The sequence below is a fragment of the Pristiophorus japonicus genome, chromosome 4, assembly GCF_044704955.1.
Source record: "Pristiophorus japonicus isolate sPriJap1 chromosome 4, sPriJap1.hap1, whole genome shotgun sequence".
Classification (NCBI taxonomy): Eukaryota; Metazoa; Chordata; class Chondrichthyes; family Pristiophoridae; genus Pristiophorus; species Pristiophorus japonicus.
This window is the reverse complement of record NC_091980.1, coordinates 241,336,514-241,363,446: the sequence shown is the minus strand read 5'-3', so window position 1 is coordinate 241,363,446 and position 26,933 is coordinate 241,336,514. Positions and strand designations below refer to the sequence as shown.

At 43.0% G+C, this 26,933-nt stretch overlaps 1 protein-coding gene across 6 annotated transcripts in view; it reads right to left on the bottom strand.

Moving 5' to 3' along the window:
* The window catches only part of nid2a (nidogen 2a (osteonidogen)), a 208,028-nt gene that overhangs the window by 29,187 nt on the left and 151,908 nt on the right, over positions 1-26,933 (bottom strand). For 4 of the 6 annotated variants that reach the window (XR_011593109.1, XM_070879213.1, XM_070879216.1 and 1 more), the window contains 6 exons: positions 24,261-24,503; positions 14,044-14,271; positions 12,608-12,844; positions 9,921-10,166; positions 5,825-6,070; positions 373-594 (listed from right to left, as the gene is read on the bottom strand). Coding sequence is in view for 5 of the 6 variants with exons in the window: in XM_070879213.1 (XP_070735314.1) it covers positions 373-594; positions 5,825-6,070; positions 9,921-10,166; positions 12,608-12,844; positions 14,044-14,271; positions 24,261-24,503 (1,422 nt within the window). In the remaining variant the exon portion in view is untranslated. The remainder of the gene's footprint in view (positions 1-372; positions 595-5,824; positions 6,071-9,920; positions 10,167-12,607; positions 12,845-14,043; positions 14,272-24,260; positions 24,504-26,933) is intronic. The other 2 variants (XM_070879214.1, XM_070879215.1) reach the window with 2 other exon arrangements.

Below are 26,933 nucleotides of genomic sequence, written 5' to 3'. Positions count from 1 at the left end.
AGTTATCCCCGGTGTCCTGGCCAATATTCATCCCTCAACCAACATTACTAAATCAGATTATTTGGCCATTATCTGCTCATTGCTGTTTGTGGGACCTTGTGTGCAATTTGGCTGCTGTGTTTCCCTATATTACAACATTGATTACATTTCAAAAATGTACCTAATTGGCCGTAAAACACTTTGGGATTTCCTGAGGTCGTGAAAGACGCTATATAGATGCAAGCTCTTTCTTTCTAAAAGTGCCCTGATGATTTGAACTTCTCATTTTGGAAAGCGAACATTAAAATTTAAAAAGATGCCTCTTTTTCATTAGTCTTTAAAAAAGGTCTTTAACTTTCACTTTACAACCAAAGTAAAGATGTAAGTTCTCACATGCTGGTGGACTGCCAGGTTGAGTTCTAGTTCCTTGAATTTCTCGACCCTCTTTATCCACACACCAACAGTAACCACTGTTTCCATGGCACTGCAAAGGATTAAAGTCCCCAAACTGATTACATTGGGGGACATGCTGATCATCAGCTGGTCTTCCACCATAATGTTCCAGAAGGCTCAGTCTCCAACGTTCACACACTGTCTGTGGACGCTGTATGGGTTCTGAAATGGATCAATATAACACCATAGTTAAAATGTAGAATCTACTTGTGTTGAATGAAACAATTACTCATTACTTTCTTAGAATGGCTGAATTCTCTGAATAGGATGCAGAGATCTAGCCCAGATTAATTGGTTGGAAAAATGGCAGATTAAACAATGGACCAGCAGTGGGAGATATTTAAATATGCGATATAGGTTTAATACATTCAGAATAGGAGTAAAGGCAGTGCATCAAAAGCTGGGTTCCATGGATGAACAGATTTGAGCAAAACACAAGTTTTAAAACAGACAGGTTAAATATAGTGGGGGGAATAATATATAAGCAAACTGAAAAACATAAGTGTAGAAAGAAAGCAAAAACTAGAATTGAGAGCAACAGCAAGGACTTACATAAGCACATAGGAAGTAAAAGGATAGTTAAAGGGACCAGTTAGTGATGAAGGAAGTCATCTTGTATATAAATGTGAAGAAATGACAGAGAAGCTAAATAAGTATTTCTCCTCAGTTTTCCAGAGGAAGGTGAAAGAGGCACTGTCGGAGTTCCTGAGGAGGATGTGGAAGAGTCACCACTAGACATAAATATTCAAAGGAAAACCGCATTCAAAAAAGTTAACCTTTCTAAAAATAGAAAAGCAATCAAGCCCATATGGTATGCATCCTAAAATACAGAAGGAGATTGTAGAGGAGATAATAAAGGACCTAACTATAATTTTTTTTTAAATCTGTGAAAATGTTAATTGTGCCAAGGATTGCAGAGTGGCAAATGTTACATCCTGTTCAAGGGAAAGGAATAAGACAGGAAATTATGGATCAGTAAGTCTTGACTTGGTTGTGAAAAACTTCTAGAATCCATAATGTGAGATTAAATTATTCATCACTTAGACAGAATGGACTAATCAGGAATAGCATGGAATTGTAAAGGGAAGATTGTGCTTGGCTAATTTAATTGATATTTTTTGAACAAGTGAGTGTAACAGAGTTAGCAGTGGATGTATATATGGATTTTGAAAATGTATTTGATAAGATGTCATGCAAGAAGCTTGTTATGAAAATGAAGGCATATGGCATGAATGGGAATGTAGATTCACGGATAGAGAAATGGCTGGAGGAGAGAAAGCAAATTAGGGCTATTGCAAGCTGTGAGAAAGAATGTAGGAGAGGACAGGTTAGTAGTGGGCAGACAGGTGGCTGATGCAGAGAAATGGGAAATGACATATTTTTGGAAAAACAATTAAAGTAAATAAACCCTAAATGGTAACATTCTTAACAGAGTGGGGGAAACAGACAGAGCCAAATACGTAAGAGCAAATTTTCATCTGTGTTGCTTGGGTGTAACATATCACCTGGCGAGTGCAATCATGTGGCTGTGATGGGGCATACAGAATTTTACTTCTACTTTTAAATTAATGAAAGGGAAATTGGACAGGTTCCAATACGGGCATTTGATCTTCCCCGCCTAACTGTCCTATCTGCGCTCTGCCTAAGTGAAACTTTATTTCTGGGTAGTACAAACAAAGATCTATGCCGGTTACCGGTGCAAAACAAATTTTTCCCTGCATAACATCATTTAAAGGGGAATTGGAAAAGGGAGAATATAAAAGGATGGGGGAAGGACAGGGAAATGGGGATAGAGTAGATAATTCTAGTAGAAAATACAAGTACTAGCACAAGCCCTATGGATCTAAAGGCCTCCTTCTCTGCTGTGATTTTGATGGTTCTGTATTGTTTGGATTTGGTGACGGAGATTCTTTCAAGAATAGCAAAATTGCCACAGGTGTAAAATAATTTTCTTGTTGTCGTTTCTGAATGTTCTATTTATTGTAAAAAGTGTCTTCCAACAAGAGAAACATAGGCCTACACACCTGAACAAGGAAGCTTACAAGGATGATTAATACGAAGGAGACCATTTGAGCCATCTAACTCATTCGTCAATAGAAATCTACAGTATTCCCATCACAGCATCTAACTGCTGTTGAATCATTCCAGAGTTTTGGCTCCGTTACCCTATCCAGAAGACAGTCCCAAATATTAATCATTCTGTATGAAGAAATGTTTCCTGAACTTGCTTTTTTATTACTTCATACCTATGACCCCTAGTCCTGCAGTCACTTACAACAGTGCTCTGGATTAACGATTTCTATTCCCACTAGTATCTTATTTGGTTCGTTTATCTTTTTTCAAGGTTAAAGAGTCGGTTAAGTCATGCAGGTCACATAAAATAAACAAGTTTGGTGATTTACAATTGGCCTTATCTCACGAGAATGTTTATCAGTCCGCCTTGAGAAGATAGAAGAAATGAACACAGATCACGAATGAGATCACAGTATCCAGTACACACAATGAGGGGTCTTATTTTGAGGTGTCAAATTGTTTGTCTCATAATACTCTTGTAAAGCGCCTTGGGACGTTTCACTATGTTAAAGGTGCTATTTAAATACAAGTTGTTGTTGTTACAGCTTCCAAATCACATGATCATGTAACTACAAATTGGGTGGTAACAGAACTTTCAAAATATAGGGTTGCTGGATCTGCTTATATGAGTGTCCAGTGACTCTGAACCCAAGAGGATATCCAATGCGAATCAGTTATGTTGGGGGATGGCCAGAGCTGGATTAAGAATTCCTGGTGCCCTGGGTATCAAGAACATTCGTGGCCCCCTTTGCTCCCCCATGCACAAACTCCCTCCCCCCGCCGATCCACTAAAACACAAATGGGTAGTAAAGTGCATGGAGCAATAGGCCACTAGAATGTTTACTGCATTAAAATAAAGCAAATCCTATCACAAATAGTATGCTTAAATGAAACTGACCTAACATCCAGCAGTTGCAACATAGAAAATAGGTGCAGGAATAGCCATTCGGCCCCTCGAGCCTGCACCACCATTCAATATGATCATGGCTGATCATGCACTGCCACCATCACAGCCGTTTGGTGCCCAAGTAGAAAATCTCCCCCCCCCCCCCCCCCGTTACTTCTTACATTTAAGGTATGGTGTAGGAAGGTAAAATCACATGGTGGAGAGATGTGATGCATTATTTTGAAAAGGTATTGGAATCGCAAGCATCATCTGTGAGCATCAGTTCATTAAGGATGGTACATGAAAAATATTTAAGAATAATGGTTCTTTTTAAAGAGTGGTTCATCAGTAAAAGCGTTCTGGTGTTATTCTGTGAACTCAGTACAGACTACTCTTCATTCAAAGTTGCTTAATTCGAATAAATCTGATTAATTATTTGCACTAAATTTGAAATTTGCTGTGTTATTTACGTTTAATTTAAATTATTGGATAATTCAATATTTTTTGGCAAGCAACACCAAAGTTCTGATTAGTCCCCTTGGATGACAAGACCAGATTTCTGATTCATCCCCTTGGAGCACAAGACACACCCGGCAGTTTGTCTGGAATGTGTAATTTGATCCTGCCTGCCTGAGTAATCAAGGTCTTTGCAATGTGTAATTTGATCCATTCATTGTGAAAGCCAGGCTCCAGAGCTAACATTACTGCTTTCAGAGAACAGGCAGGGCTCACCCTCCCGGGTTAGGACCGTATTCACCTTCTGCCTGCCCCAACAAGTTCCTCTCCCAGCCCCCCCCCACAAAAAAAGTCCCAGATCTTCCCTCTCCATCGCCCCCCCTCCCCCCACCTCCTGCCAGCTGAGTTCCTGAACTTCACCCCCACTGAGCTGGGCCTGGAGCCTGTGAATGGGCTCCAGGCTCTAGGGTTTGTGCTGAGTCTACAGGAAATGTAAGTGCATAAGTTGGAATGATGGGTGCACATGCGCAGCTCCAGGGGGGGGAGGGGAGGACAGTCTTTAGACTCCGCCCCCTCATATGGTATGCATGTGCAGAATGACTCAAATTTGTTGGTGCAAATAATCACACTGGTTTTTGTATTGTAAAACCAGCAAGCCGACTGAGCAGATTCACTGGAGCGTTCCATGGCTGCTTACAGGGAACATTGCACAGAAAATGCTCTCATTTTAAAAAATTCATTTAATTATTGCCTATTCCTAGTTGCCGTTGAGAGGGTGATTGTGAGCTGCGTTTTTGAATCACTGCAGTTTGCAGAGGGTGGGGTAGGAGAGGGAAAATGTGGTGCGAGTGTAAAGGGGATGGGTGGTGGAAGAACGTGATCCAGGCCCAACAGATGGAGAATGTGATTTATCTTCCCATCTGGATCACGTTCTTGCTCTCATTACCCCCTTTCTTTAGATATTGATCATGTTCTTTCCCCTCCCCACTGCTTCCCCCCCGACCCCCACAAGTTCCTGACCTTCCCACCAAGTTCCTGATCTTCTACCCCCTTCTATTCCCACTCTTCTCTACACCCCCCCACCAATCACCCTCTCCTCTCTCCCCTTCGATCCTCTCCTCATCCACCCCCCCTGCTCCACTTCCCTCTCCCTGCCCATCCTATTCCCTCTCCTCTTCTATCCCCTCTCTCCCTCTGATCTGTTCTTCTCTCCATCCCCCACTAACTCCCTCTCTCCTCTCCCCTTCTAGCCCCTCTTCTCACCACCACCGCCCCCCCCCCGTTCCACTTCCCTCTCCCTGCCCATCCAATCCCCTCTCCTCTCCCCCCACCCTGACCCCTAATCTTCTCTCCCCTTCGATCTCCTCTCCTCACCACCCCCTTGCTTCTCTCTCCATCAATCCAATCCCTTGACCTTACCTGCCTGGAGCCGAGGAAAATGTAAGGAAAGGCCGTAGTTGCCGCAACCGTTTGGTACTGCACATGTACGACCGCATCGAGTGCGCATGCGCGGTACCAAACAGGCAGACATGCGCAGTAAAAAGTGCCGCAAATAATCACATTTATTTTTTTTAAGCACAAAAGCAACTTCAACTTTTCAGGAGTATATACTGTACAACCATTTGTTAAAATGTGAATGCTCACCACCGATTAATCTAAGGTTCATGGAAACTTTGAAAATGTTACAGAAATATGTACTGGAAAATCCAGCTAACTTCAGCGACAGCTTTATTCAGTCATATGCAAGTTTGTAGTGTTGCTTGTGTCAGCCAATCTGGTATTCAACGGGCTAGATTCTGTCGCTTTTATGGAATGTTAAAGCTTACACAGTTTTAAAGATGACTTGTTTCAAACCATTGGATTCCTTTTGATGCCAAATTACATGAAGCAGCAGTGGAGTTAGTATGAAAACAATTACATACTTCCAGACAGGAATCATTACAGTACTTTCCAAAATAAAACTGTATACTGACTGACCTGGCAGCCCACACTGTGGCTGATCGTTTCCAGGGTGTGTCCTGGTTCCAGGAATTTCTCGGCCCCATTCATCCACACACCAGCAGTGGCCTGTACTGCTGTGGCACTGCAGAGGCCTGAAATTCCCTTCTGCATCACACTGAGGAATATGCATTCCAATAGGAGGTCGAGCTCTGTGCTGATTGAGCTCTGCTTGCAGTTGATCTCGCTGCTCCACACAAGCGGTTTTTGGACGTTCCGTCGGTGCTAATCAATTGAAAAGAAAGACGCCAGATTTCAAACTATCACAGATAAAAATATGAAGGGCAACATTCTAACAATTAATATTCTGTTTGGTATCTTTTCAGTTCACTAATTACTTTACATAAACTGAAACATGCAACATCTGGTCCATGATAAAGCTTGTATGTGCATGACATGGAGACATTTGCAAATCAATTTCACCCGAATTCTCTTTTAAATCCGCTCTCCTTCACAACCCTGTTGTGATTTTTCTCTATCACTGTTAGAATGTTACATCGAAGTAATGCAAGTTCCAGTGGTGCTCTGTCAATAAGTTTATTTAAAATAAAAATGAAAGGGTATTGTGGACCCCATGTTGTATAATAGGAATATTATATTATAGTTAATGGTTCAATATGAATATATTTGATTAAAAATACATAAATGTGTAGTTTAATACAAATGTATAATTTAATAGAATTTTACACAGTTATATCTATTTAATTTAAGATTTTTCTGGCAAGCATTTGCACACATCAGAGAAAACACATCAGTCATCATTTCCTCTTTTGATAAGTTTCCTCTATTTGACCCCAAACCTACCTCAGACCAAAACCACCTACTGCACTAATGTGAATTTTGCTACATTCCACATGCCATTACCAATTTAGTGCCAGTTAATGGCTGTGGTTCTTTGCCTACTAAGCACCTGTTAAGATGGCCCAAGCTTATTTATTAAGAACTCTTACAGCTCCTAGAGAGAGAAAGCAGCTTTTCATTCATTCAGTCTGGGTGTGGTTCAAATTCAGTTCAGAAGTGAACTGAGCAGATCTAAACCTAATTGTAAGTATGTAGAAAAATCAGTACGTAACAGAAATAATCATGGATGAGAAAAGATGTTTTAGCTGAAGAGATGTTAATCTCCAACTTTCCTAGCTCTGTATACAACTGCATTGTAAGCTCCCTTAATCAGGGCATAGCCAGGCATACAGTGTATGCACCCATGTACAATTCTTCATTTCCTCCAACCCACAGTGCTGCTCCAGCCTTCTATTTGCTCTGAGGGATGAAATATAGTTCTAGGTAGAAATACTTGTAATAAATTTATGAGATTGGGATTCCCAGTCTTGCAAAGCTATTGTCAGAATTCCTGCCCACCTCAGTGTTCATTCCTTCAGAGCAATAGGTGGAGCAGTGGAAAGAAACAAAGAAGAGCAAGGAAGACTTGCATTTATTTTGCCTTTCACATCCACAGGACATACCAAAGGACTTTATAACTAATTATGTACTTTTGATGCGTAGTAACTGTTGTAGTGTAGGAAGTGAGAAGGCAGTTGGGAGGAGAATACCAGAGGGAACTGAACTTGCAGTTAGAGAGTTAATGGCGCCAGTATCAACTGAAAGGGTAGGCGGGTGGAAATTGCCAGCCTAAACTGAGGGATGGGATAAATGGTGTCAACATGTATAGAAGGAAAGATATGAACTGAGGGGTGGGGGGGTAAGTGCCTCCATGTACTGGGACACAGAGAACAGAGAGAGGAAAGGGAAAAGAATGCCAATGTAAACTGGGGGTAAGATAGGGTATTCTGAAGGGTTGATCACATGGTCAATATGCGATCTTCCTCATGGAAGGAACTTTGATTCCACCATAATCATGGGATTGGAGGTAATGTATTAGCATGGATAGAGGATTAGTTAACGGACAGAAAACAGAGAGTAGGGATAAATGGGTAATTTTCAGGTTGGCAGGCTGTAACTAGTGGGGTGCCACAAGAATCGGTGCTGGGGCCTCAGCTATTTACAATCTATATTAATGACCTAGATGAAGGGACCAAGTGTAATGTATCCAAGTTTGCTGACGATATAAAGCTAGGTGGGAAAGTAAGCTTTGAAGAGAACACAAAGCATCTGCAAAGGGATATAGATAAAGTGAGTGGGCAGTAAGGTGGCAGATGGAGTATAATGTAGGGAAATGTGAGGTTATTCACTTCGGTAGGAAGAATAGAAAAACAGAATATTTTTTAAATGGTGAGAAACTTTCAAATATTGGTGCTCAGAGAGATTTGGTTGTCCTTGTGCAAGAAACACAAAAAGCTAGCATGCAGGTACAACAAGCAATAAGGAAGGCAAATGGCATGTTGTCCTTTATTGTCGGCCAACTGCCAGGTCGGACTGACAATTATGCCCACGGGTTTGGCCGGGCCGTCAACAGGCATCCTGGCACCAACTCTTGGGTGTCAGGCCACTGGCTCAGCCGAAACCCTCCCTGGTAGTCCAGAGTTTGCCACTAAAGTGGCTGCAGAGTTTGCAGTGGCCCGCCCCTTTAACTGAAGGTAAGGGACGTTGTGATGTGTCAGCGCGATGCGGCACCTCTGCGTCACATTGACATCATCAGCGCAGTGCCAATGACTTGGAGCGACGGCCATTCCGACCCAACCGCACTTCCGCCCTTCTCCCGACACCAACACCGCTCCAACCGGAAACATGAAAAAAAAGTGCTGAAAATCCCGGATTGTCCGCCCTATGCATCGGGGAGGACGGAACACTTAAAAATCGGTAGGTGCGCCCCGTTTTGGGCAGAGGGCCATTTCGGTCCCCCGAGACTCCCCAAGTTGGGAGTTGCCGGTCCGTGGTCCTCATTGGGGGCCTAGCATATGCCTGGTGAGATCAATCACACCTCCTAAGATTGGTGGAGAAAATGTGTTTTTTAAATATTCCAGGTGGGCCCAGCATTTTGGTCTCTGGGTGTTGCAGAGTCAACCAAACCAAAAATGGTCTGCTCATCATGCCCCCGCCCCCACCAGCCCCGGATCCCACCAACTTCAGCAGGGTCAATGGTGAAGTCCGCAACTCGGTGCATCCTAGCACTTATACCATAACATGCTCACCCCGTGGATTTTCAGGCCAATTGGTATTGCTGTTCAGTGGCCTAATGAGCAGTTCTTAAATGGATCGCTGATTTGAAACAATTTCGTGGGGCTAGGGGATTGTTCCTTCTCGATTCCCCATAAAATCAACCCTCCCCCCCCCCCGGGAATCCCACTCCCCTCTTTAACTTACTTACACTAGCTGGGCACCATGGATATCCTGACCCTCTGATCGGCAAGAGGAGCAACTTACCGACGGAATGCTAATGTGGCAGAACCGTGAAAATGGTTCTGACCTCCAACTGCTTCCATCGGGCAGGCGGCACTCACTCGACCTGCCTCCTGTCCAATGGAGGCAATCTGTTGAAATTCGAGGTTCAACTCACTTCCAGTCACAGTTGCTCAATATGATAGCAATCAATAGTATCAGGCGCTTGGCAACCACAGAGATAATGAAAAACTAATTCATTTAGCTTCTCTGAATTTTTCCAACAACACCGGTCACTTTGCATTATAATTAGATCATGGCTCAGTGATAGCACACTCTCCTCTGAGTCAGAAGGATGGGGGTTCAAGCTCCACTCCAGAGACTTGAGCACAAAATTCAGGCTCACACTTCAGTGCAGGACTAAGGGGACGCTGCAATTTTGGAGGTGCCATCTTTCAGATGAGACCCCATCTTCCCTCTTGAGTAGACATAGAAGATCCGATGGCAATATTTTGAAAAATAGCAGGAGAGTTCTCCCTGGTGTCCTGGCAAATATTTATTCCTCAACCATCGTCTAAAAACAGATGATCTGGTCATTATTACATTGTTGTTTGTAGAACCTTGCTGTGCAAAATTGGCTGCCATGTTTTCGACATTAGAACAGTGATTATATTTTAAAAGTACTTTATTGTAAAGCCCTTTGGGATGTTCTGAGATCGTAAAAGGTGCTATATAAATGTATGTCTTTTTATTTTTGCTACAGCACTGGTCATTTTGCTTAATTAAAATACTGACTGACCTGGCAGCCCACAGCGTGGTTGACCGGTTCCAGGCGGTGTCTTAGTCCCAGGAATTTCCTGTCCTTTTTCATCCACGCACCAGCAGTGGCCTGTACTGCCATGGCATTGTAGTGGCTTGAAGTTCCCTTCTTCATCACACTCAGGGACGTGGATTCCAATAAGAGGTTGAGATCCACGCAGGCTCAACTCTGTTTGTAGTCTCTCTCGGTGCTGTTCACAAGCAGTCTTTGGAAGTTCACTGAGTGCTAATCAAACAAAAATAAATTAGTTTTGAAAATATTACATAACAAAAGTATAAATCATGCAAATTGGATCATGTAACATCTTTCCTTGTACACTGCGTGTGGTCACCAATCTATAAGAAAGAAAACACATCTAAAATAATATGCTTTTATGTGTAATACATTTAACTTCACTGATAAGTTTAATTGATCATCCCAAATTGATCCCATAAGAATTTAGTATTTTTAATTAGTGTTATATAATTCATTGTAGACACAACCGTAGATTTTTGTGTGTGTTTTCTGTTAAATATTACTTCAGGAGAGTTCAAGGAACTGTTATGGTAGCAGTATTTCACAGAATCTTTCTTCATGGTAATGTGTAATTGGATAGAATTTTGCTTTATTGAATGAGATTTTTTTCACTTGAATGTGATAGGGGGCAAAAATGTAATTGGCGACAAAGATCTTATGTTACAGGATTATTGAATGACAAAAATATATGTAATATACACAATACTCAATTAGAAAGAAGAAAAACACAGAGACTGGAACACTTAAACCAATGGAAGAAAAAGCTAATGCACTATTGGTTTCAACAGACAGATGAAATTTTATTTAAGAACATAAGAAATAGGTGCAGGAGTAGGCTTTTTGGCCCCTCGAGCCTGCTCCACCATTCAATGAGATCATGGCTGATCTTCTACCTCAACTCCACTTGCCTCCACTATCTCCAGATTCCATTAATATCCAAAACTTTATCGATCTCTGTCTTGAATACACTCAACAACTGAGCTTCAACAGCCCTCTGGAGTAGAGAATTCTAAAGATTCACCACCCTCTGAGTGAAGAAATTTCTCCTCATCTCAGTCCCAAATGACTGACCCCTTATTCTGAGACTGTGACCCCTGGTTCTAGATTTCCCAGCCAGGAGAAACATCCTCCCTGCACATACCCTGTCAAGCCCAGTAAGGATTTTGAATATTTCAATGAGATCAACTTTCATTCTTCTAAACTCTAGAGAATTTAAGCCTAGTCTACCCAATTTCTCCTCATAGGACAACCTCCCCAACCCCCATCCCAGGAATCAGTCTGTTGAACCTTTGTTGCACTCCCTGTATAAAAATATTGATTTCCCTTCTTTGCTTTCTTCTGATCGTTTTCTAATATATGTTTTTCAAATTTCTTTATTTTTACCTATGTTGTAACCTCAATTCTGAATGTTAAAGAGTGAAGATCAAAGAGCAAGTTATTATTTAAATGGAGAAAGATTGCAAAGTGCTGCAGTACAGTGGGACCTGGGGGTACTTGTGCATGAAACACAAAAGGTTAGTATGCACATAAGCAAGTGATCAGGAAGGCCAATGGAATCTTGTCCTTTATTGCAAAGGGAATGGAGTAAAAAAGCAGGGAAGTCTTGCTACAGCTATACAGGGTATTGGTGAGGCCACACCTGGAATGCTGCCTGCAGTTTTAATTTCCATATTTACGAAAGGATATACAGGTACTGGCTTTGGAGGCAGTTCAGAGAAGGTTCACTAGGTTGATAACGGAGATGAGGGCGTTGACTTATGAGGAAAGGTTGAGTAGGTTGGGCCTCTACTCATTGGAATTCAGAAGAATGAGAGGTGATCTTAGCGAAACGTATAAGATTATGAGGGGGCTTGACAAGGTGGATGCAGAGAGGATGTTTCCACTGATAGGGGAGACTAGAACTAGAGGGCATAATCTTTGAATAAGGGGCTGCCCATTTAAAACTGAGATGAGGAGGAATTTCTTCTGTCAGAGGGTTGTGGATCTGTGGAATTTGCTGCCTCAGAGAGCTGTGGAAGCTGGGACATTGAATAAATTTAAGACAGAAATAGACAGTTTCTTAAACGATAAGGGGTTATGGAGAACGGGCAGGGAAGTGGACCCGAGTCCATGATCGGATCAGCCATGGTTGTGTTGAATGGCGGAGCAGGCTCGAGGGGCCGTATGGCCTACTCCTGCTCCCATTTCTTATGTTCTTATAGATATACTGCCATATTCCGGTAGGCTGCACAAACTGAACAAATGGTGAAGCATTTGGTGAGAACAAGGAACCTAGCTTAGCAGCAGTGGGAAAGAAAGATCAGTAGAAATGAAACATGCATGGGAAGTTCGGAGATGGTGGTCAACAGAAGAAACTGATGCATGGTGGGAATGATCGGAAAGGATAATCAGGCCTTTTGGATGTAAATAAATATGATTGAGCTTTTCATCCCAGTCATATTTACAGCTCAATGCCAATCAATAGTGAGAGCCACTTCATAACCACAGCAGATAACAATCACCTGTTTCCATGACAATCAGCTTTTATGAATTACAGTTGGGTGTTTCACCAAGTTCCAAGATAGACTCCCTTAAAAAAAATTTAAATCTCTTTGAACTCCTCATTTTTGCTACAACACTGGTCATTTTGCATATTTAAAATACTGACTGACCTGGCAGCCCACAACGTGGTTGACTGGTCCCAGGTGGTGTCCTAGTCCCTGGAATTTCCTGTCCGTTTTCATACACACACCAGCAGTGACCTGTACTGCTGTGGCATTGCATAGGCCTGAAGTTCCCTTCTTCATCACACTCAGGGACATGCATTCCAATCGGAGGTTGAGAGCCACGCAGGCTCAACTCTGTTTGCAGTCTCTCTCGGTGCTGTTCACAAGCAGTCTTTGGACGTTCTAATAAAACAAAAAGAAACTGATTTTAAACTTTGATGAAACAAAAGACAAATCACTCAAATTAAGTCATATAACATTGCTTCTTATACACTGTGTATTGTCATCAGCCTGCTTATCGGAAATAAATCATATCTAAACCAATATATCTTAAAGTGCGATGTAATTCACGTGATATTTTTAATTTATCATCTTAATTTGTGTCTACTTCTATCACCACCAAGGATACACTGTATCGACCAGAATTTAGATTTTTAACAAGTGTTAAATATTTCATTGCAGACACAACCCTATATTTCTGTATGTTATTTGATAACTGTTCTTTTATGAGAGTTTATTATGAAGAACTGTTATAAGAAAGAATGACTTGCTTTTATATAGCAACTTTGTTATAGCAGCTGTATCTCACAGAATTGTTCTTCCTAAAGTATAATTGGAAAGAATTTGTTTGGTAGAATGTGGCAGTGTAGCATTTATTTTGCTGGAATATAATGGGGAGAAAATGTTTAAGTCGGATGATTGTTGACTGACAAAAATATAACAAATGTAGAAAATATCCAAATAGACAGAAGAAATAATGGAGACTGGACCACAAACGAAAGGAACAGGCAAATTTTAACAAAGATACACAATGGTTGCAACAGGCAGGTGAAATTTTATGAGAAAAATATTGATTTCTCTACTTTGCATTCCTGTGCTACTTTTCTGAATTGTTTTAAAAATTCTTTTTGATCCTTTGTTCATATCTGTATTGTCCATCACATCTATTTCTGAATCTTAAGAGTGAAGATAAAGTGCCATATTCCCTAGACTGAATGATCTGAATCATGGTGAATTAATGTGGTGAAGACAAAGAAGCCAGAGAAACAACAGTGGAAAAGGGAGATCAGTAGAAATGAATGATGGAAGGGGCATTCTGAGATGGCTGAGAACAGAAGAGGCTGCTGGGAGAGGGGGGAACTGATCAGGAAGGATAATTAGGCCTTTTGGATGCAAATAAATGGGGTCAGGCCTTTTATCCCAGTCATAATTACAGATCAATGCCAAACAAAACTGATAGGTACTCCATATACAAAGGAGATAACAGATGACTAAGTCAGCTTTTCCATGATAATCAGCTTTTATGAAAAAAAAATGAAAGTCTCAGCTTCTCATTTTTGCTACAACGCTAGTCATTTTGCTTAATTAAAATATTGACTGACCTGGCAGCCCACAGCGTGGGTGACCGGTCCCAGGAGGTGTCCTAGTCCCTGGAATTTCCTGTCCGTTTTCATACACGCACCAGCAGTGGCCTGTACTGCTGTGGCATTGCATAGGCCTGAAATTCCCTTCTTCATCACACTCAGGGATGTGCATTCCAATAAGAGGTTGAGAGCCACGCAATCTCTCTCTGTGCTGTTCACAAGCAGTCTTTGGATGTTCAATGGGTTCTAATCAAACAAAAAGATTTTGGTTTTAAAAAATTTACAAAGTAAAAGTACAAGTCACTCAAATTAGGTCATCCAATTGTCATCACCTATCTGTTTGTTGAAAATATATTTTTAATGCATCACCTCAAATTGCTTCCAATTTTATCACCACCAGTGATATATCTGTACCCATCAGAATTAGTGTTAAATATTTCATTCTAGATGAAAGATTTTTGTGTGTGCTATTTGGTTTTAAAACTACGGATACACCTGTTGCCACTAGAATGTTCTATTTTCATCTCGTAACTTTTTAGTCTGGCCAAATTGGCATTAATAAGGAGTAAAGATGAGGTTATTAGGCTTACCGCCTCATTAACACCAACGTTCTGGCTGTGGCCATGATTAAAGTAGCCTACTACTGGACGGCCAAAGCCCCTGGCTGTTTCAGGCAGGAGGCCCAGTTCATATGCAAATTGGGGTCCTGTGATGTACAAAGGGCTCCGATTGCAATTATTAGAGAATTGGTTACAGAGTGCGGCGTGTACATTTTGCTGGCGGTCCAGCAAAAAAGGACCAAAAATGGCAAGGTTTAAATTGTTTCCATGGGGCCAGAAGGAGCAACAGCCCATCCTCTGAACCCTATAAAAATAAATGGGCTGCTGCTGCCCTGGGTTCTCCCCTCTCTGCATTGTGACTCCACCCCACTCCCCACCTAGCATTTACATTACTGTCATCTTGCTAGCCACCTAGCCTCCTAAATATTGCATCGATCTGAATCCAGCAAGCTGCATCAGGACCTGTGTTTGGGGCGGCAACTCGCCAGTTCTATTTATATCAGGTCCGGGCCTCGAAATGGCTCCGGCCTGTTGGCTCTTGGCATGGGGGAGGTGGGTGGCTGGAGAGCTCTCCCCATTTGGATGTCGGAAAGTTCAAATCTACCCCATATAGTTCACTCCAGACACAATGCTACAGTTGAATGTGTGTTTTCTCTGATAAATTTACTTCAGGAGTTCATAGTGAAGTGTGTGAGGAACTGTCATCCGATCAATGTCTTGCAGAATTTTTTGTTTCCTGGATTACCTTTGGAAATAATTTTTTTTGGTAGATTCTGCTGTGTAGCTTTTTGATGACTAGAATGTGATTAGGAAGAAAGATTTTATGTTGCATGATTGTTGAATGACAAAAATATAACAAGTGTAGCAAATAACTAGAAAGGAGAAACAGAGAGAGGAGGTAATTTTCAACTTCACCGTGCCTGGGTGGTAATCTGGTGGGGCTGATTGCCCACTTGTTGTAGAACCTGCCTGATTTTCATCTTATGCAAAGCAAAGCAACGAAGATTGAGTTGCTTCTGTAAAGGGCGGGTGATCCACTCGGACAGATTGTTGCTCAGACAGCGAAGTCTACAATCACCTCCAAAGACTGGAACACTTAGTAATGCAGAACAAAAGTAACAAACTACAACAAGCAGGAAAAAAGGTTTATGATAAAAATATTGATTTCTCTTTTTTGCTTTAGTTGTCTGATGTTCTCTTTTTAATGTTAATCCTTTATTCTTACCTGTATTGTTCATTGCATCTGTTTCTGAATCTTAGGTCTGGATTTCGCCAGGGCTCAGAGGGCAGGTTTGGAGGCAGATCTGCTGTCAAAATCTAAAAGATTGACAGCGGGGCAGTATCTAGCTCTGAACCCGCCTCCTTGTAAGTATCCCATGTGCCAGCTCTGCCTGCGCTTTGTAGGTCCGGCACTAAGCAGCGCGTCAGGCAATTGAAATACTTAAGAAGTTGTTTAAAGGTATTTAAGCAGAATTTTACCAGTTACTAACCATTTTTCCAACTGTTTGACGACTTTCATGTCATTCGGGGATCACTTCAGGTAAGTATGTCGGGTTTTCAACAACTCTCCATTGCTTTGAATAGGTGATAGCTGCAAAAATGGTATAAAAGCTACCATTTCACAGCTGTTCACTTTCCAATGTTAGAAGCTCAAGCCTTCAGGATTTGGAATTCACTTTTCAGCTTTAGGAAGGTTGGAAGTGTTTGGAGTAAACTTTCTATGCAGTGTCACCTCCTTGGAGTAACCTCTCTCACCATTGATAGATCGTTTCTGTCATCTCAACTTCACCTGCCATCTATTCTAGGTGAAAAATACCTTGGTCCTCAGAATCCCATCATGATGAGCCCCAACACCAACACCACCAGGCACACCAGCATCACCAACAACAATACCAACCTTCTCCACAATCACCTGATGCTGCACAGGGCATCAGCACCCGACCACATGGCTGCCCAGGATATTAGGGATGGCCTTATCATGGCCAGATTTACTTTACTTGACGCTGTACACCCCAGCTGCCACATGATGCACCAGGATGGTACCACCCCATACCAGCTCCATAAATCATCCCTGCAATGCCCAAGCCATTCCTTTCACATTTAGCACCATTGCTGGGGGTGCCCTTATGTCTCACCATTCACTACAACTCACTAAGCCACTTCCAAAGGTGCACACAAATCTGTCCAAGAAGTCAAAGAGTTCAAATAAAGATTTAAATGTTTGACAACACATTAGCAGAAACTCTACATGAACATTGGCTAAAAGACCCAAGTGTCTACCCTTGCGTATTGTTAGTTGGTATGACTGGACAAGGATGAGGGTGACTGTGAGGGGTGACTAGTGAGATGGGGATGTGCTAATGTAGATAGAGAGGGAGGGATGGGTGGGTGGAGGTGCAAGGTAGGTTGGTGTGAATAAGGATGTGCAGGAGTAGGGTACGGAAGGCAGAGTAATAGGGATGTGATGAGTGGCACAGCAGGATGAGGTTGAGTGTGACTTTGCAGTCACGTTTTATGATCGACTAAGAACATTGAAAGGTTTGCGCCACTGCAGCCTGGTTCTCCTAATGACATCCCTGCTTGAGCCCTCCTGTACAATGTGCAAACAGGCTGTGTTAGTCTCCTGGAGAGGTGCCTTCTGCCCATTGGAAGGGAGGAGAACCTCCCTGCGTGCTATCACTCTCTCCATAAGCATCCGGGGAGAGTCATGGGAGAGCCTGGGTGCAGCCGTGCATCTTTGTGCCGTGCTTGTCAGTGTTTGCAGCACCTCACTGTTGCAGAATACTGACAGCACAACTGTCAAAATGAATAGTCCCTTTAAGGAAACCAGCTGATGATGCGTCATCAAATTACGTCATCATACCAGCTTCTTTTTAATTGGCGGGAACCTCACAGGGCAGGCTTAACAAGCCCAATCAAAATAAAATCACTTCAACAGAGCGGGCTGCAACCGGGAATGGGGTTCCAATCCATCCCCGAAGTCGCCCGCCTCGCTCCCGACCCGGTAGGAAAAATTGCGGCCTTACATTGAACATATACTGCCGTATTCCCTTGGCTGAAAAATCTGAGTTACTGGTAATTAATAAGTGAGAATAAAAAAACCAGAGAAACAGCAGTGGAAATGAAGGATGCAAGGGTCATTTTGAGATGGTTAACAACAGAAAAGATTGATGGGAAGGGTTGTTATGTATTGATGCTGAATGACGTGCCTGTATCATTGGAGCTGGACACGGGTGCGAGTCAGTCGATAATGAGCCAAAAGACATTCGACAAGCTGTGGGACACTGAGGCTGTGAAGCCTAAGCTGAGTCTAGTCAATGCCAAGTTGCGTACCTACACGAAGGAACTCATACCGGTGATTGGCAGTGCAGTAGTCAAGATGTCATTTGATGGTGTGGTTCAAAATCTACCATTATGGATGGTCCCAGGTAATGGTCCAACACTGTTGCAGGAATTGGCTCGAGAAAATCAAGTGGAACTGGAATGATATCAAAGCGTTGTTCTCGGTGGATGACACTTCATATGCTCAAGTGTTGAAGAAGTTTCCTTCTTTGTTTGAACCGGGCATTGGTAATTTTACTGGAGCCAAGGTGCAGATGCACCTGGATTCTGATGCAAGGCCTGTCTATCAGAAAGCTCGGTCTGTTCCTTACATGAGGGAGAAGGTTGAAATTGAGCTTGACAGACTCCAACGTGAAGGGGTCATATCACCGGACGAGTTTAACGAGTGGACCAGTCCTATTGTTCCTGTGTTGAAGAGTGATGGCACTGTCAGGATTTGTGGAGACTACAAAGTTACGATTAACCGATTTTCGAAACAGGTTCAGTACCCGTTACCGAAGGCTGATGACCTGTTCGCCATGCTAGCTGGTGGAAAGTAGTTCACTAAACTAGATCTGACGGTGGCCTATATGACACAGGAGCTTGTTGACACTTCGAAGAAACTCACCTGCATCAACACCCATAAAGGACTGTTTGTCTACAACAGGTGTCCTTTTGGAATTCGTTTGGCTGCAGCCATATTTCAGAGGAATATGGAAAGTCTACTGAAGTCCGTTCCTAGTACTGTCATGTTTCAAGATGACATTCTGGTCACAGGTCGCGACACTGCTGAATATCTGAACAATCTTGAAGTCCTACATCGTCTGGACAAAGTGGGACTCAGACTGAAACGTTCGAAGTGTGTCTTCATGGCACCTGATATTGAATTCCTGGGGAGGAAGATTGTTGCTGACGGCATCAGGCCTACTGATTCGAAAACCAAGGACATCAAAAATGCACCCAGGCCTCAGAATATGACGGAGCTGCGTTCATCCCTTGGGCTACTCAACTACTTCAGTAATTTCTTACCCAGACTGAGCACTTTATTAGAGCCACTGCACATGCTACTCAGAAAAGGCGACAACTGGGTCTAGGGTGTGTCTCAAGATAGAGCCTTTGAGAAAGCTAAGAATCTGTTCTGTTCAAACACGTTGCATGTTCGTTATGATCCATGTAAGCCTCTTGTATTGGCCTGTGATGCTTGTGTACTCCAACAAGCAAATGAGTTGGGTAAGCTACAAACTGTTGCATATGCTTCGAGAAGTTTGTCAAAAGCGGAAAGAGCTTACAGCTTATAGTAGAAAAAGAAACTTTGGCCTGTGTGTATGGGGTCAAAAAGATGCATAAGTACCTGTTTGGTCTTCGTTTTGAACTCGAAACTGATCATAAGCCACTCATTTCATTGTTTTCGGAAAACAAAGGTATTAATACCAATGCATCGTCCCGTATTCAGAGGTGGGCATTGACATTGTCTGCCTATGATTATGTTATTCGTCATAGACCGGGTACTGAGAATTGTGTTGATGCACTGAGTCGTCTGCCTTTGCCCACACCTGATATGGAGATGCCTCAACCTGCAGATCTACTGTTATTGATGGATGCTTTTGAGAGTGAAGGAACTCCTGTCACTGCTCAACAAGTTAGGATCTGGACCAGTCATGACACTATTTTATCAGTTGTGGAATGTTGTGTCCTCAGTGGTGATTGGTCTGCAATACCTATGGAGATGTGTGATGAGACCAAATCTTACAACCGTCGCAAAGATCAGCTGTCCATTCAGTCAGATTGTTTACTGTGGGGTAATCGTGTCATCATGCCTAAGAAAGGTAGAGAAAAATTTGTACGTGAACTACATAGCACTCATCCCGGTACTGTCATGATGAAAGCCATTGCTAGGTCTCATGTATGGTAGCCTGGAATTGATTCTGATCTGGAACCACGTGTGCATCAGTGCAATACTTGCATGGAAAGTGACACAGTTAATTCGGAAACTAGGGTCCTGAACTTAAGGAAAGGTAATTTCCAACGTTATGAGGCGTGAATTGGCTAGAATAGACTGGCAAAGGGTTGACGGTGGATAAGCAATGGCAAACATTTAAAGATCACATGGATGAACTTCAGCAATTGTACATCCCTGTCTGGAGTAAAAATAAAACGGGGAAGGTGGCTCAATCAATTAACAAGGGAAATTATAGATAGTGTTAAAGCCAAGGAAGAGGTATATAATTTGGCTAGAAAAAGCAACAAACATGTCGACTGGGAGAAATTTAGAATTCAACAGAGGAAGACTAAGGGTTTAATTAAGAGGGGGGGGAAATAGAGTACGAGAGGAAGCTTGCAGGGAACATAAAAACTGACTGCAAAAGCTTCTATAAATATGTGAAGAGAAAAAGATTAGTGAAGACAAACGTAGGTCCCTTGCAGTCGGATTCAGGTGAATTTATAATGGGGAATAAAGATATGTCAGGCCAATTGAACAAATACTTCGGTTCTGTCTTCACGAAGGAAGACAGAAATAACCTTCCGATTGTACTAGGGGACCGAGGGTCTCGTGAGAAGGAGGAACTGAAGGATATCCTTATTAGGCGGGAAATTGTATTAGGGAAATTAATGGGAGTAAAGGCCGATAAATCCCCGGGGCCTGATAGTCTGCATCACAGAGTACTTAAGAAAGTGGCCCTAGAAATAGTGGCTGCATTGGTGATCATTTTCCAACAGTCTATCGACTCGGGATCAGTTCCGATGGACTGGAGGGTAGCTAATGTAACACCACTTTTTAAAAAAGGAGGGAGAGAGAAAACGGGTAATTATAGACCGGTTAGCTTGACATCAGTAGTGGGTAAAATGTTGGAATCAATCATTAAGGATGAAATAGCAGCGCATTTGGAAAACAGTGACAGGATCGGACCAAGTGGGGAAATCATGCTTGACGAATCTTCTGGAATTTTTTTGAGGATGTAACTAGCAGAGTGGACAAGGGAGAACCAGTGGATTTGGTGTATTTGGACTTTCAAAAGGCTTTTGACAAGGTCCCGCACAAGAGATTGGTGTGCAAAATCAAAGTGCATGGTATTGGAGGTAATGTACTGACGTGGATAGAGAACTGGTTGGTAGACAGGAAGCAGAGTCGGAATAAATGGGTCCTTTTCAGAATGGCAGGCAGTGACTAGTGGAGTGCTGCAAGGCTCAGTGCTGGGACCCCAGTTCTTTACAATTTACATTAACGATTTAGATGAAGGAATTGAATGTAATATCTCCAGGTTTGCAGATGACACTAAACTGGGTGGCGGTGTGAGCTGTGAAGAGGACGCTAAGAGGCTGCAGGGTGACTTGGACAGGTTAGGTGAGTGGGCAAATGCATGGCAGATGCAGTATAATGTGGATAAATGTGAGGTTATCCACTTTGGGGGCAAAAACACAAAGGCAGAATATTATCTGGATAGTGGCAGATTAGGAAAAGGGGAGCTGCAACGAGACCTGGGTGTCATGGTTCATCAGTCATTGAAAGTTGGCATGCAGGTACAGCAGGCTGTGAAGGCGGCAAATGGTATGTTGGCCTTCATAGCTAGGGGATTTGTGTATAGGAGCAGGGAGGTCTTACTGCAGTTGTACAGGGCCTTAACGAGGCCTCACCTGGAATATTGTGTTCAGTTTTGGTCTCCTAATCTGAGGAAGGACATTCTTGCTATTGAGGGAATGCAACGAAGGTTCACCAGACTGATTGCAGGAATGGCTGGACTGTCATATGAGGAGAGACTGGATCAACTGGGCCTTTATTCACTGGAGTTTAGAAGGATGAGAGGGGATCTCATAGAAACGTCTAAGATTCTCACGGCACTGGACAGGTTAGATGCGGGAAGAATGTTCCCGATGTTGGGGAAGTCCAGAACCAGGGGACATAGTCTTAGGATAAGGGGTAGGCCATTTAGGACTGAGATGAAGAGAAACTTCTTCACTCAGAGAGTTGTTAACCTATGGAATTCCCTGCCGCGGAGAGTTGTTGATGCCAATTCATTGAATATATTCAAGAGGGAGTTAGATATGGTCCTCACGGCAAAGGGGATCAAGGGGTATGGAGAGAAAGCAGGAAAGGGGTACTAAGGTGAATGATCAGCCATGATCTTATTGAATGGCGGTGCAGGCTCGAAGGGCCGAATGGCCTACTTCTGCACCTATTTTCTATGTTTCTATGTTTCTAAAGTACCAGCGGAATCTCCGCTGAGTCTTTGGGTGTGGCCATCTAAACTATGGTCGAGGATCCACATCGATTTTGTGGGGCCTTTCCTGGGAAAGATATTTTTTGTTGAGGTGGATGCATATTCAAAGTGGATAGAGTGTATTATTATGTAATCCAGTACATCTGCAGCTACTATTGAGAGCCTTCATGTCATGTTTGCTACTCATGGTTTGCCTGACATTGTTGTGAGCGACAACGGATTTTGCTTCACAAATCTTGAGTTTCAGGAGTTCATGAAACTCAATGGTATTTGACATGTGAGGTCAACTCCATTCAAACCTGCTTCTAATGGTCAAGCAGAGCGTGCTGTTCAAACGATCAAGCAAAGTATGAAACATGTAACTCACGGTTCACTGCAGACTCGTTTGTCATGTATATTGCTCAGTTACAGGACAAGAACTCATATGCTTACTGGGGCTTCCTCCTGCTGAACTACTGATGAAGAAAAATCTCAAGACCAAGCTTTCTCTTGTTCATCCTGATTTGAATGATCGTGTTGAAAACAGATGTCAAAGTCAGCAATGGTATCATGATCGTGCATCTGTGTCACGTGACATCTCTGTCAATGATCCGTTTTATGTACTGAACTATGGTAAAGGTCCAAAGTGGATCGCCGGAACTGTTACAGCCAAGGAGGGTAACAGAGTGTTTATTGTTGTGCTCAAGAATGGGCAAACATGCAGGAAACATGTTGATCAGGTCAAACTGTGGCACACGGATGAACTGCAACCATTTGAGGAAGATGCAGACAGTGACCAACCAACCAATGTTCATTCATCAGAGGACTCTGCTGTCATTACTGAACCTGGACCTTCAGTCTCTGATGGGGTCATTACCACTTCCATCAGATCGGTTACTCAGCCTTCGGTCACAATTGACTCAGAACGCTCGCCCAGAACTAAAGTTAAACTGAGACGATCAACTCGTGAGCGGAAAGTCCCAGAGGGTCTTAATTTGTAAAAAGACTGATATTAAGATCTTGAAAGAGGAATGTTGTTATGTATTGATGCTTGGGGTCACCAGACACCAGGGGGCGCCACTGTCGGAGGTCATCGGGCTGTACGCGTGTGTGCGCAGTCACTGGTATATAAGCGCGGGTACTATGTCACGCGGGTACTTTGGCCGCGAATAAAGTTGGATCATTTTTACACCTGAGGCCGTTTACAGTAACAAGACTCTTGAGTCATTACAAGGGTGTAGGGGATTGATTGGCAAAGATAAAGTGCTATATATAGGGAAAAAAAAGATGGTAATTGTACTCCATGAGTAGTGTTGAAATAGCTTAGAAAAACTTCAAAAGCATTGACGAGTCTTAGTAGATTCAACACTAGGCACGTTCACGCAATGCGAAGCCGCAATCAGCAAAGCCATTTGAATGGTGAACTACAAAGTCAAAAAATTTGAATATAAGTCCAAGGAAGTCATGATCAAACTTTTTAGTGCGCTAGTCAGATTGCACCTTGACTTCTGTGTCCAGTTCTTGTGGTCAAGACATAAGAGCGCTACGGGCAGTGTCAGCCGTCAGATAACAAGGAAAGACTGGAAAAACTTGGGATTTTCAGGATGAAAAAGAAACAACTAAGAGGTGATCTTAGAGGTATATAAGATTGTTAGGGGTATAGAAAAAGTTAATCCCGAAAATTACTTGAAATAAAATTGCAGGAGTAGGAAAGGTTCAACCTAAAAAAGGGGGGCGGGGTTAGGTTTACTTTACAGATATCAAGAAATTCTTCCTCACACTAAGAATGTTCAATGTGTGAAATAAACTTCTAGATAGAGGAGTGGAGGAAAACATTCTGGAATCAATTAAGGAAAATTTGATGCTAAAATTGGGAAGGAAATTAGGATTTCTCTGAACCAATAAATTAAGATGGGCTGATTTACCTCCCTCATCTGTAATTATCTTCAGACCTTGTGAACAGTAATAGGCACTGCACAACCACAGGGGATAAGAGATGACTAAACAACTGTTTCCATGATAATCAGCTTCTACCAATTATACATGGGTGTTTCAACAAGTTCCAAGTCAGCCACACTTAAGAAAAATGAAAACCTCTCTGAATCCCTCATTTTTGCTAGAGCACTGGTCATTTTGCATATGTAAAATACTGACTTACCTGGCAGCCCACACTGTGGTTGACTGGATCCAGGTGGTGTCCTAGTCCCTGGAATTTCCTGTCCGTTTTCATACACGCACCAGCAGTGGCCTGTACTGGCGTGACATTGCATAGGCCTGAAATTCCCTTCTTCATCACACTCAGGGACATGCATTCCAATAAGTCGAGATCCACGCAGGCTCAACTCTGTTTGCAGTCTCTCTCTGTGCTGCTCACAAGTAGTCTTTGGATGTTCATTGGTTTCTGATCAAACAAAAATAGAATCATAGGGCTAGACTTTCCACTTTCTGGCTAAGGCCAAAAAAAATGGGCCTTGTTCCAGCGATGCGGGACCTATCGCCCGTGCTGATCGCTGGCTCAAGACCCATTTTTTTTTTTGCGATTTTCCACTCGGCCTTAGCCCAGCGATGTCAAATGGGTGATGTCATTTCTCAGTGATCTCCTGATCGCCCAAAGAAAACGGAAGTGAATGAAAAAAAAAGCTTCCCTAGCAACGCATTACTGTGCATGTGCAGGTTGATTTTTTTTTCAGGTTGATGCTTCTTCCCGCATTTTGAGAAGTCAAGGGTCTTCACACATGCTCAGAAGCTCTGGGAGAGAGAGAGAGAGAGAGAGAGAGGAGAAAGGAAGCCGGTCAGAAAGTCTTATCCAAATTACAGATAAGTTTAAAGAATGGAGGGAGGTGCAGGAAAGAGGAGGGCCAAACCATTCAGCGAAGAGGCAAATGAGGCCCTCGTAAATGTTGTCAGCTCCAGGTGGGAGGATCTGACACGGGGTGGGCAGGGGAAACCTCCACCCCGTGTATATCGCAGGATTTGGTTCGAAATAGCCGACGTAGTCATATCGGCCTCCAATGAAACGCGCACACCGGACCAGGGCCGCAAACGGTGGAACAGCCTACTGGTAGCTACGAGAGTAAGTTGAAATTGATATTTATGTATTATTTAATGATCTAAATAGTAAGTAGAATCTGCAATGTTATTGGGTTACATTTAATCATAACTAAATTTTACGCAACCCAGCATAAAGTTAAATGTTGTAGTGCGAAATATGCAACGTAATGCAAATTTGTAATAGAGCATTTAAATCTGTCAGTCTTAAATGTCTTCAATGTCTTACATTGCCTGATCCATTTGCTTATGCCATGCAATGTTATCGCATCATTTACAGAAGAAAATTTCAATGATTAATCGGGAGCAACGGAGGACGGGTGGGAGTGCTGCCATGATGCTCACACTAAGCCAGGATGAGGAGCTCGCTTTGTCCTTGGTGGGGCCAGAAAGCCGTTCGGTCACATCCCGTGGTGTGGCCGAACCCACCCTTGAGACATGTGAGTAATGAGAAATGTGCATTGTGCAATGTGTGAATCATTCGTAAATATTGAAAATATCGTAGTTACGCATGTAATGTTATGCAATTATGTCATCTGATATATAATTGTGATGTACTATAGATGGTCGAATGAGGTCATGTTAGGTCATGTTAAACCTTGTGATCACTTGTGCATATGGGGTAATGGAAAGCATTGCAATGTTTTCAGTTGGAGAAAAATTGTAATGTAATGATTTGATTTGTCAAACGTTGTTTATCAAATTAAAGGTCAAGTGGTCGTCGAATCCACGACTACCACCACCACTGAAACTTCGCCGAGATTGCAGGAGACTGAGGAGGAAGGGGAGCCACTGCGGACTCCTGCTGCTGTGTAATATCAGCAGGAGGAGGAGGAGATTGACGAGACGGAAGAAGAGGAAGAGATTTTTGTTGGGAGGAGAAAACAACCTGCGGCTATCTCGGTTGAGATGGAAGAAGCACCGGGACCAAGCGGTGTGCAGGTGGTGATGCCAAGGCGCGTCATATTGCAAACGCTGACCCCACGGAGGTCCGGTCAGCGTGGCGAGCAATCGCCTGCCTTGCAGGGCCAGATAGAGAGCTTGATTTCCCTGTGCCAGGAGACAGTCGCGATCGGTCGCGACCTTATCCAGGGGTTCGTGGGATTCTCTGCGAACTGGAGCCAGTTCTCTGCAAACTGGGGCCAGTTTCCAGCATCCTGGAGCGAGTTCTGCCAGAACTTCTCGAACTGATCTTCTGAGCAGTGACAGACTGCAAGGGAGACCTTGGAGGCTATTCGGCAGCAGACAGCCACAACCAATGCCCTACAGCATGCATTGCTGGCTGGACACGGCGCTGCACCCCAAGGTGTCGTGTTTGCTCGCAGCAAGACCCCGAGCACGCAAGCGAGTACGGAGGGCACAGTTCCTCCTGACTCGGAAGTGGAGCCTCAGGCTTCTGCTTCCTCTCCGTCACCTCCACCACGGCAGGAAGTCTTGAGATCCCACTCTGCACGACGTCTTGGTGTCGGTTTGCGTAGACCAAAACGGGCGGGTGGGGTGCGAACACGGGGTGGGACAGGATCTGGAGGGAAACGTGGCCACAGGTAGGGAGGGGGGAGTCCTTCTCGATAGTTCACCTGTTTTAAAATGTTCACTTGTTATTACCAATTTATTATACTCTTGTTATTGTTATTGTTACTAAATTGGCCAATTGTATTCAATAGTTAAATGTTCACTTGTTCACTTGTTATCATTACTTAACTGTTCCCTTTCCATTCTTTCTGAAATGGTCACTTGTTATGAGTGAAATGGTCAATTGTTATCATGACTGAAATGGTCACTT